At 27.8% G+C, this 12458-nt stretch overlaps 1 protein-coding gene across 1 annotated transcript; it reads right to left on the bottom strand.

The window, feature by feature from the left end:
• Nucleotides 1–644: 644 nt before the first annotated feature.
• On the bottom strand, nucleotides 645–12224 carry LOC142324679 (cytochrome P450 4C1-like). The gene is made up of 4 exons (XM_075365565.1): nucleotides 11836–12224; nucleotides 7272–7441; nucleotides 4395–4581; nucleotides 645–964 (listed from the first exon to the last, which is right to left on the bottom strand). Exons 1-4 carry the CDS (start codon nucleotides 11996–11998, stop codon nucleotides 645–647), a joined length of 840 nt encoding a protein of 279 aa, XP_075221680.1. The 5' UTR covers nucleotides 11999–12224.
• Between the last annotated feature and the right edge of the window lie 234 nt (nucleotides 12225–12458).

Raw genomic sequence — 12458 nt, 5'->3', positions numbered from 1 at the left:
ATTTACCTTAACATTATTTCATGTGTGTATTTAAATAATTAATAGACTTAAAACACATTCATTTTTTATCCGATAATTTAATTTTATATTTATAATTTAATTAATATTTATTTGATCTATATAATGGATTTTTGTGTACTGATCAGAACTACAATTTATTTGTACAAGAATATATGTGGCAGAGATTTAATAATTTAGTAATATTCAAAATTAACAATATTCACTTGATCAAATTTGTTGTGCCAAATATTTCACTGAACCTTTTTCCCTGAGCTTTCCACATCTAAACTGAATGGGAAATTGTTGCATTTCCATAAATCCACCAAAGTCCACTTCACTAATAAAAATTTTTTTAAGTTGATCTTCACTGCAGTTGTGGTGTAATGACTACTACATCTTGTTCAGAATTTTAGTAGTTTAAAGCTAGAACCTATCTTGATGGATTTAGTATTTTTCATGTTTATGGTAATAAAAACAAATAATTTCATTGATTTTCTTTTTTTCAAAAAAATGTTTTATTAAAGTGTAAAAATGAAATAAAATTTTATTACAATAAAATTATGCTTATACAATAAATAAATAAATAAATACAATGTATAAATTATTATTTAATTATTAAATTTATATACCATAATACGATTATCTTAGATAAATATCACATTAAATCCTTTCTTAGATTTTAATGTGGTTGTCATTATTACATCAATTTTATCTACGGTACTATGTTCAGGCCCTGGTTGTATATTATATCGTCGCAAAAGTGTAGATAAAACAGTCTTCATTTGTAACATACCATATTTTTGTCCTATACAATTTCTTAAACCTGCTGAAAATGGCATATATGAATATGGATGTCTTATTCGACAATTTTCTGGAAGAAAATTATCCGGGTTAAATTTACCAGGATCTTTCCAGTGATCTGGATCACGATGTGTTTCATATATAAATATACCTATATCAGTACCTGAAACAACAAGAATGAAACATTACTTGGATTGTTTTTATTAATACGAACACAGTGGTTTTTACCAAATTGTAATACCTTTATTTTACACCTTTGTACATCTTTAACTTTTCAAAGCTGAAAATTTGAATACTTAACAAAAATATTAATTAGTTATGAATCAAATTAAAATGTAAATAAATAAAAGAAAAAAATATTTTGTCTAGAAATAGAAAATGTGCTCTATAACTAAATTTTAATGTAGCTGTTGAAGTTTCAAGGCCAGAAGAGATATGTAGATTTGATGCATATTTCACCTGCTAATGAATTATAAAATGTGAAACTTACAAAAATCTAAATAATTGAAACCTTTAAGAGCTATATATTTATTTTATGAACAATTGGAAAAAAACATTTCCCCAAAAGAATTGATATACTTTTGATTTTCAACATAGAAAAAGTGGAAAAACAGATTGCAAAAGAAATAATGAAGTAAATGAATATTTCATACATTTTAATTTTGAATATGGATGAAAGTTCATCCATATACTCCAGCGAGTTCATCCTATTATTTTTATGTTCCTAAATATATATATCCTAAATACAATTATTTGAAGAGAAAAGTTCAAATGCATAAATTCCAACAGTAATAGAAAGGTAGGAATTAATAAAAGTATTTATTGATTTAAATATCCATACATAGGCATGGATCATGTTAGAAGTTTAATAACGTTATTACTGGATAAATCGATTTTGTTAAAATTTGGTTCAGAGATTCATGTATATGGGGTAATTTTCTGGTATAATTTTGGAAGCAGAAGAAGAATTATAGCAAAAAAATAGTTCAATTTGATTTTTATAAGTAGGAGTAAATTTTAAAGGTTCATAGAATTACTTGTATATTATTTTCACTTTATTGGGATCATAACTCTGGAGATATGCTGCAAGAAGGAAAGTACAGTAATCAGTCAATAAATGTGGATTAGGTTTTTTCTGCTTCTCTTGACATTTCATGACCCAAAAAATGAAAAAAAAAAAAAAAAAAAAAAAAAAAAATGTGGGGGATAATATATATATGTAAGCGTGTTAACATTTTTGAAGCTCAATAACTTTTAACTGGATAAACTGATTTTGATGAAATTTGGTACAGAGATTAGTGTATATGGGATAATTTGTTGATACAATTTTGGGGACAATATCTGCAGGGGAATAAATACTTTTTTAGGGTCAATTGTATCAAAATTTTGCAAACATAACCCCACTTTATATTAAGCTCAGTAGTGTGTGCTTATCTTACTGTTCTTTAAAAAAATTTGCCCCAAAATATAAAAAAGCTATCTTTTTATTTACATTTTTTTAACAACTTCCTAGACATAGTAGTAGTAGTGCAAGTGACCCAAAAAAATACTTTGAGGACAATATTTGAGGCAGGGCAGTCTATAAAATTTTTAAAATATTGATTTCCTGAAATTTAAAATGTTTCTTGATTTGTTTAAACTTTTCATATTATTAAAACTTTAATTAATAAACTTTTAGTAATAATATTACAATAAAATTTCATTGTAATTCACCCCTACCCATAAAAAAGAGATCTTAGGTAACGTAATATTATACAATTAGAAGTTATACTGTTGTGTCAAAGTTATAATTGTAACTATGTTTTGATTTATATAATTTGCTGCACAGGGGAATGATAAGCCTAATTTTTTGTCAATTATCATTTTACTTGATATCTTCAGACTGGATTAATTTATATTTATGAAATTTTGAATGATGATTTCTGAATGTCATTGATGTTATTCAGTTGTGGTAGCAATTGCTCAAGGTAGTGGGGAGATAAAGTAACCATCTGTCTCGTATCAAAGAATTTTACTCGAAGAGTAGAATTATTTTTTTATTTATAATTTTGTACTATCTTACTTATCTTATTTACTAATTAATTAATTTACTTACTAGCTTACTTATCTTAATGTTCCATTTAACCATCCTTCTATGAAGTAGTCTATCAAAAGCAAAGACATCAGTAGCCAAAGTTGTGTAATTTTCCTGGCTTTAACAGGAAAATCTCTTTCATGGCTTTTACAAATAAATAACAAGATGCGTAAAATTTTATGGTATTATTTATTGCAAATTAAAATTATTTTTTCTAATATGTTTCAATCTTTTATTAACTTCAGCTCAAGAGAGCCAGTATTTTTTTAAAGCGCAACTTTATAATAGTAAACATTAATATTTTATATGATAAGTGTAAAACTGGCAGAATGAATGTATATAATCTATACAAAGTAAGATGAAATACTCAGCATATTTAAACATTGCATTTTTGTAAACTCCAAACGAAACATCCATTATGAACTGAGCAAAAAAATTATTATGATAGTATGGAGAAGTGAGTTAAAGAGACTTTTTTAATAAAATCAATTATACTAAGTCATAATTAATTAAATTTTTTAAATTACTTTATTTGATCATTCATTCATAATGTACCCTACTGAATACTTGTTAATGGAGTTAATGGTCATTCTCGTGCAATTCAATGTATTTTTAAAACTTAGTTTTCTTGTTGATTGATGTTTACTGTGTATAAATTTATTTCAGTCACATATTTTATTTATAATAGAAAGAAAGATTCATGAAAATCTTAACATTTTTATTCATAAAAGGTTGTATTGCCTTATAATCCCTATTAAAGAATATACTGTTAGATTTCATTATCAAATTCCTCATTCTATAGAAAAATACCATAGAAAGTATAATTCCTCCTTAAAATATTATAGAAAGTAAAAATACTGCTTGTTCTAATGCAGATAATTGTATCAAATTTAACCCTATGGTAATTACAGTAAACTGTTATACAGTATGCTTTTGCATTAATGGTTTGATGTAATGATAATTATGAGACAGCTAGCAAGTAACGTTGGGTGTTTCATTTACATTTCATTCTTAAATGGAAATATTATGTAAATGCTACTTATATGATCGAAATATGAATCAATAAGTTGGAGGCAACAGGATTTTTACTAATAGAAAAGTCATCAGGAGGATGGTTTTTAAATTATAGAATTTTTATTTTATTTTTATTATTTTTTATTTTTATTTATATATTTTTTGTTCAAATATGAGTCAGGTTTGATTTGTAAGAAGTATTTGTCTGTAAGTAGTTAATGTAAAATATTCTCACTCAAAGAAACTTACATGTTCCTAAGCTAACATGCTTACTTGCTATACACCTGTAAATTACATAAGTTGAGTTACAACTTGTGCAATTATTTTAATAACAATAATTAATCAATTATAAGTTAGTTCAGTTATTATTTGAATATGTATATTTAGTTTATAAAAAGTCAATGCCAGTCCATTTCATTTTTTAAATTCTTAAATAAAACTTAGATTTTATTGTTATTATTATTTTAATTTAAATATTCTATGATAAAAAAAAAGTAAAATTTACCTTTAGGAACTACAAAATCGCCCACTTTTACGTCCTCTTCTAATTGTCTACCAATAGCTGGTAATGCTGGAAATAATCTCATAGTCTCTTTTATAACCCGTTCTAAATATTCTAATTTATTAAGATCATATAGGCCTGGTTCTGTATACTTATCATTACCAAATATATAATCTAGCTCTTCATGAACCTGTTCAAAAAAGAACAATGAAAAATTAAAAAGTTTTTAATAATTTAGTCATTAATCCTAACTAAATATTTTACTAGATATAGAAGAATTTTATTTAATGGGCAAAGGCTAATACTAATTACGTATTAGCCTTTGCCCATAAAGAATCTTATTGCATAAGATTCTTTTCTCTAAAGAAAAAATTGATTAGAAAAATACTAAATGATTTATTAAGATGTGCGCTGATTGATTAGAAGGCTCTTCAAGAAAGTATATTTTCAAAGAAAAGGTAGAATGATAGAATAGTTGCTAGGACATTATAACATGAAACTATAGATGCATGACAGGGGAGGTAAAACAATAAACTTGTTAGTAAGTTTATCTGTCACATAACTCCATTAATTATTTTAGAGATAACTTAAAAAGTAGATGGTCATAGAGGATTTTTTAACACATTTGTTCCCATGAAAAATCAATGGTTAGGAAAAATAGGAATTATTTATAATATTTCATGTAGGCTGAGAGGGTACATACTGTGTTATTTTTTATTTGACCACTAGAAGAGGATTTGCAGAGAAAATAATGCTTGCGAGAGAATCTTCGGAAATATAGGTAATATTTAGTATTAGGAAAACAAGAAAGAATTTTACATCGTTTTGTACATCAAATGATGAAATGTAGTCAGGAGGTATATAATAAACTGATGCTTTTTTGTAGAATTCTCCAGGTTTATAGATAGTTAGGGTAGTTAATTAGAAACAGGTTCTGGTGTTAACTTTAATGATCGGGAAGTAATGGATTTTTTTTTTATTTTTGTTGTTGCAGATATACGAGGTTTATAAATAAACTAATGAGTATGGTTCAGAAAAAAATTTTATTTACAGTCCAATTATACATCGACTCTAACACCTTTGAAATAGTTCCCTTGGGAAGCCACGCAATGCTTCAAATGGTTTCCCCATTCTTCACAGCAGTGTTGGAACTCAGAAACTGGTGGAATATCATTCAGATGTTCAGTTACATTTTTTTAATGTTTTCTACTGTTCGAAAATGGTGTCCTTTGGTGTTTTTTTAAGTCGCAGGGACTCAAGTCAGGTGAATAAGGTGGTTGAGGAACTACAGTAATGTTTTTCTTTGCCAAAAAATTATTAATTGTGAGTGCAGTGTGACAAGGTTCATTGTCGGGATGCAGCATCCAGTTTGGTGGCTGTTCTCATGCAGGCAACTTTTTTCCGCAGTCTTTCAAGAATTTCTCAGTAAACATATTGATTTACAGTCTGTCCTGTAGGCAAAAACTCCTTATGGACAATGCCATTACTGTCAAAGAAACAAATTAGCATGGTTTTGATTTTTGATTTGCTCAGTTTTGCTTTTTTAGGATGTGGGGAGTTTGAAGTGTGCCACTCCTTGCTGTGGCATTTTGTTTCTGGGTCATACTCAAATATACAAGATTCATCTTCAGTAATAACATTAGTTTTAGAAAATCAGGATTAGTTCAATTCATCCAAAAAGATCATGGCACACTCCCACATTGTTGTTTTTCTGTTCAACATTGAGGTTTTTTGGGACCAATTTTGCACAAACTTTTTTCATGTCCAATTCATTTGTAAAAATTTGATGGACAGTGGTATGGTTCAAATTCAATTGTTCTGCAATTATGCTGACAGTTAATCGCTGGTCTTACCATATCAAGTCAAGATTATCAAGCCATATCATATCAAGATTTGTTCAACATTGTCATCACTTTTTGACATTAATGGTCTTCCAGAGCGTGGATTGTTCGCAACTGATTCCTGGCCATTTGAACACACGTTTTAAACCACGTTGAAAATTGGGCCCATGACAGAGTATCATCTCCATACGCCATTTTCAGTAGCGTTCTCACAGAGTTTAACACAAAACTTGATTGCACAATATTGTATATAATTAATATCACTCATTTTTGTAATGCACAACAAAAACCTGTTTCACAAAAAGTTTGTTTACTCTCATGTGGTAACAATAGACTAAAAATATTAATACTGAATATAAATCAGCTGTTCATATAATTGTATGTTTACTTTGGCTGCCAAAAAAACTAGTCTCATTACTTTATTTACAGAATTTGTAAGTTGGTAATCTTATTAATATTTTCATTGATCCATTTCTGTTCTTCTTGGCTTAAAGGAATGTTCTTAATGGCTTAAGGGAATGTTTGGTAAGGCTATGGGTTATTTCTATTTTATTTTATTTTTAGTCTACATGTAATGTATGAACAACATAAATATTGCTTGGAAAAAATATTACCTGCAGTATATATGATGGATAAACCTGGTTTTTTTGTACCATTGATTATATTATAATTGTATTATCATTAATCAATTAATTTGTTATTGATAAATAAATCTACGTAGTGCTTTCTGCAACTTATTTTTGTTACATTAATTAAAATTCAAAAAAAAATCATATCTATGAAGTTGTTAAAATTCAACACTAATGATGCCTTTATTTTTTTCTGGAGGTTACACCATAATCAAAAGCATAATTTCAAAATAAACATAAAAAAATTAAAATGTAAAAGAAAATAGTGTTTCTTTTTATTTAGATGATTTAAAATTGAGCATATTGATCCACAGAAATTATTATTTTTATCACTATAAATGACAAAAGCAGTCTTAATTAAAATACAATTTCTTAACTGTTTATATTTAAATTATTAAAATAATACATACCAATTCTTGTACATCTGGATGCATGGCGATTAATAAAAGTGCAAAACTCAATTCAGTAGCTGTAGTTTCTTGGCCACCAATTATAATAGTCATTGTTTCATCTCGCAATTCATTATCAGTCATTCCATTACCTAACATCAAATCTAAGAATGCCAATTTACCACCATCTTCTGTAAACGATAAAGAAAGTTTTACTTAATTACAATCTTTAAAATATCTTTTAATGAAAGGCTTACAATTTATTGTTAAGAAGAATCCTGAATAAATTATCCTGAACATAAGCAGTACCTTGGTCGATTGTCTTCTTTGTCTACTTCTTTCCTGATGAAAGATAGTATATATTGTTAAGACCTCAAACATAATAAGATGTAAATTTTGTTTCTACATAATTGTAGATCTCTATTGAGATTATCTATTGGATAAGTTTTTCACAGTTGTTCCAGTGTTTTTCAGTTGTCAGTTTTTGTCTAGTACAAAGAAAGAAAATTCAGTCATAAAAAAAGAGAAAAAAACCATCTCTCATATAAGATTTTGAAAATTTTATTTACTTGAAGTTTTCTTCGTAAAATCTTATTTTTTGATAAAATGCCTCCTATACAAGAAACATATAAAAAACTTATGCAAGAGAACTAGAAATCTGTTTAAACTTCCTGTAGTTCTTATGGAAAACAGAAATAAACAACAAAATTGCATACAGGCTAATAATACATTAATTTAAAAAAAAAATTAATTACACTGGTCAACATAAAATTTGGAACCGAACAGGGAGTTCTATATAATAATTTGTATGCTGAATCTGAATATCTATCTTGAAACAAACCATCACGTAACATTCTTAAGTTACAAAACACCTTAAATTTATTTATTCCATTATTCTTGGAACGAACAATACAAATAAGTTAGAATCTCTGTATGTTTGCTCACATCTGGTTTATATTGCAATGCATGCTGTAGAACCGTATTTGATACATAACAGTTGAATGCTGTCATTTCATGCCAAGCCAGACATGTATAGAAAAGTCAGAGAGTCAGATAATGAGCAATTCAACATGATGAAATTTTCTTCATGTTGTAGCTCTGAGTATGACTAGCTGTATTCTTTAATTGTGGTAGTGGTTTTATCATACATATATATATATATATATATATATATATATATATATATATATATATTACAAAGATTGTTTCTAACAATCAACAAAATTGTTTATAAGTAATGCTATAGATGTAGTGAAAGATTTTTATGACAGAACAAATTTTGGTATTATTTTATTGAACATCAAGATTTGTTAAGTTGTGTGTGTTTGTGTTTTATTGCACTCCATGGGAAACAATTTTATGAAGAATTTTGAGTAATTAAGTATTAACAAATTAAAACTTAATTATTTTTATAATTAAGTATTTTTGTAGTATTTCAGTTTACTTTCTTTCATTAAAACATTTTGAATTTTACAATAAATAAAAATCGGTTTTGTAAAAATTCTCCAAATATTTTTTGTTACTTTTGCGGAGAATTTGCCACCAAAAGTTAATAAAAACCACTATCAAATCTGCTGAAAACTGTTTACAGACATTATTTTGACTGTCCCTTGGGAGACCGAGATAAATCCTGGGGTCCACATATAGCATGTATCAAGTGCTACATTAAACTAACACAGTGGTTAAAAGGAAAAAAGAGCATTTGCGTTTTGGCATACCTATGATTTGGTGACAGCTTACTAACAATTATGATGACTGCTATTTTTGCTTAACAAATAATAAAAGCAGTATTGCATACCCAAATGTTCGTTCAGCTATAAGATCAGTACTTCATGGTGTTGATTTACTGATTCCGATTGCTCCAACTTCTTGGAAAGAAATTTCTGATTTCCCAGAAGGCTCAACCAATGAATCCTCTACTTCAATAGATATTAATTACATTCCAGAAGAATCAAATACCTAACCTCACCTCATCACACAAGCAGAACTGAGTGACCTAATTCGTGACTTGTATTTGTTGAAACAACATACAAAATTCCTAGTTCATGACCTAAAGAATGGAATTTATTAAACAACAAAACTAAAATTTCAGTATATAGAAATCGAAACAAAAATTTACTGAAATACTTTAGAAGAGATAGTTTAATTTGTTCCTGCCATGATGTTAGGGAGATGTCTGAATTGGACATTGAATATGTTGTTCATGATTGGCGTTTGTGCATAGATTCATCAGAAAGAAGCTTACGGGCACTATTATTGCATAGCTTGAATAAGTTTTCTTCTATACCGGTAGCACATGCTGCAGGAACGAAAGAAACATAGAGAAGTATGTCAAAAATTTTAAAAGCTACTAAGTATGATGAACATGGCAAATCATTGCTGATCTGAAAGTGATAGGTCTTCTTCTTGGTCTCCAGAGCGGCTTTACAAAATATATGTGTGTGGAATAGTTGGGCTACAGATAAACATTATGCAGTTAAAGACTGGCCAAAAAGAAATTAGTTTATCCCAGGAATGGAAAATATTGTCAATATTCCCCTTGTCAAAACAGATTGTATTATTTTAACACCTCTACACATAAAAGTAGTCCTGATGAATTTTGTATAAACATTAGATAAAGATGGAGGTGACTTTAAACATTTAACTGAGGTTTTTTCACAATTAAGTGAAGCCAGATCAAAAGAGGAAATATTCATCGGGCCACAAATAAGAAAATTAATTCGTGAAAATATATTTGACAACAAACTGAATCCTCAAGAAGTGGCAGCATAGAAATCATTCAAAAATGTTGTTACTGATTTTCTTGAAAACAAAAAATCATGATCAGCTTATAAATGAACTCTTAGTGAACTACAAAAATTTAGGCTGCAGAATGTCATTGAAATTCATTTTTTACATTCTCATTTGGATTTTTTCCTTTAAACTTGTGTGACATCAGCGACGAACAAGGAGAAAGGTTCCACCAAGATATATTGCAGATGGAACGTTATCATGGCAGATGGGATGAATCTATAATGAGTGACTGCTGCTGAATGATAAAAAGAGAAGACTTCACTGAAGACAAATGGAAAATAAGAAAAAAGGAATTAAGATAAACATAAATGCCTGCAAAATAAAAGTAGGAATTTTAATTGTAATTATTATTATTTTTGTATTCTATTATTTAAGAAGTTTCTCAATAATTTAAAGGGTTATAACTAAAAATCTGAGGGTGATGAAAAAAATTGATTTCATTTTAAGATTCAGTATAAAAAATACATTCTAATTCATCTACTTTTATCTCAGTTCCAACTTATTTATTTCTTTTTCTGATGACCTGTGTTGTCTGTGTATATGTAGGTACTTGAAATTTTCTCAGTAAATCATTGTCTTTTATCCCAGATTTCTCAAAAACTACTAAAAATATAGTTGTGGGACCTATGTTTTTCTTCTATTTTTTAGGTCAGATTTCCTATAAAATCACTGAATTTATCCCTTAATTTGGGTCCCAAGAATACAGTCTGGCTTAATTTTACCAAAGGTGCAGAAATCAGGACGAAATCTTAGCCTCGTTAACAAAGGATTTCTAGACCCATGTTTATATAAATATTCTTCTTTGTTTTCACTAGTAGAAAATGTCCTTATAGTTTGTTACAGTGTTCATAAATCACCTTTTTCTTTTTCTTTTTTCTGTTTAGCCTTCGAAATCACTGTACGGTATTACTTCAGAGGATGAATGAGGATTATGTAAATGAATTGTAGTCTTGTACAGTCTTAGGCTGATGTGTGGTTAATTGAAACCCAACCACCAAAAAAATACCAGTATCTACAATCTAGTATTCAAATCTATATAAAAGTAATTGCCTTTACTAGGATTTGAACCTAGAAAAGAACTCTCAACTTCGAAATCAGTTGATTGGCGATGATGAGTTCACCACTAGGCAACCCGGTGTAAAATAAATTATACACTATACAGTAAATGTTTGTACAAATAATATAATTGTTGAGCTTTTTAAATATTAAACATTTAGTTTTAATCAAAAGGTTTTTCTACATAGAACTCTATTTCGATTTTAGATCTGATGTAGCATTATTGTCAGTGTCTATATTTGGTTCTATTACAATAAAAATAGCACATTAATCACTCTTGTGTTGATTTTAAATTCATATTATCATCTTAGAATCCATGATATCAACACTTTATTTCTAATTTCACAGGTAAGAGCGTAAGCTCTTACCTGTGAAATTAGGTAAGATTAGGTCTAGAAATTAGTAGGTCTAGATTTACACCGTGTTGTTGATGTAATTTCTAAGAAATCTCATCAATTAATAATTTTGTGAAAATTTGCTAATAATGTTGCCATACTATAAGTTTACAATTTATATATTGTCAAAATATTATCTAATCTTCATCCTGGAAAAATTGAAAATGATAAATAATTGAAACTGATTGTTCATACAATAAAATGTACTCCCATCATGCAATGTCAATTTTCCAGTAACATTTAAAAATTTAAAATTCCAGATCAGTTTTTAACAAAGGTTTTTCAATTTTACTTCTGACAATTTTAGACAATAAAATTATGAAAGAGAAACCATTACTTACCTAATTTTTTATAATACTCATCCTTGCTCATTTCCCATTCTTCATGTTTTTCTTTTATAACTTTTTCTGTGAACTGTAGAGTTGATTTAACTGCTTCATCATGAACTTTTTTTATATTACTTAGTGAAAATAATATTGGTATTTGTAACCATATTTGTACCATTCTTTGTTGCCAAACCTTAAACAAAAAGTTTTTAAAACCTATTTCTTTAACATTATTACTAAGAGTAGATGACACAAGGGAGATATTAAAAGTAGATTAGCAAAAGAAAGATCCTCCAAGAAAAATAGACGTTTTACTAGTATTAAATTTAGATTTAGAATTTCTTAAAAATATTTTTTAAGTGTATCCTTTATGGTAGTAGAACATGGATGATAATTAATTTAGAAATGAAAAGGATAGGTGGTTTCTGAAGTATGGGTTACAAGCGTACAAGAAAAATTAGATTGGTTGATCAGGAATAATTTCTCTATAACCCAGTAGGCTATTGTCATTAATACACCACTTTCAGGATATCAAATATTTTTAAATTGAATAGTTTTTTATTACTTCTATGTATATTATTTATTAGATTTTACAATTACACTTAATGAAAAAACTTAATATTCTTTAAAAGAAGTAA

Source organism: Lycorma delicatula, chromosome 5 (assembly GCF_047948215.1).
Source record: "Lycorma delicatula isolate Av1 chromosome 5, ASM4794821v1, whole genome shotgun sequence".
Classification (NCBI taxonomy): domain Eukaryota; kingdom Metazoa; phylum Arthropoda; class Insecta; order Hemiptera; family Fulgoridae; genus Lycorma; species Lycorma delicatula.
This window is presented reverse-complemented; position numbering and strand designations above follow the sequence as displayed.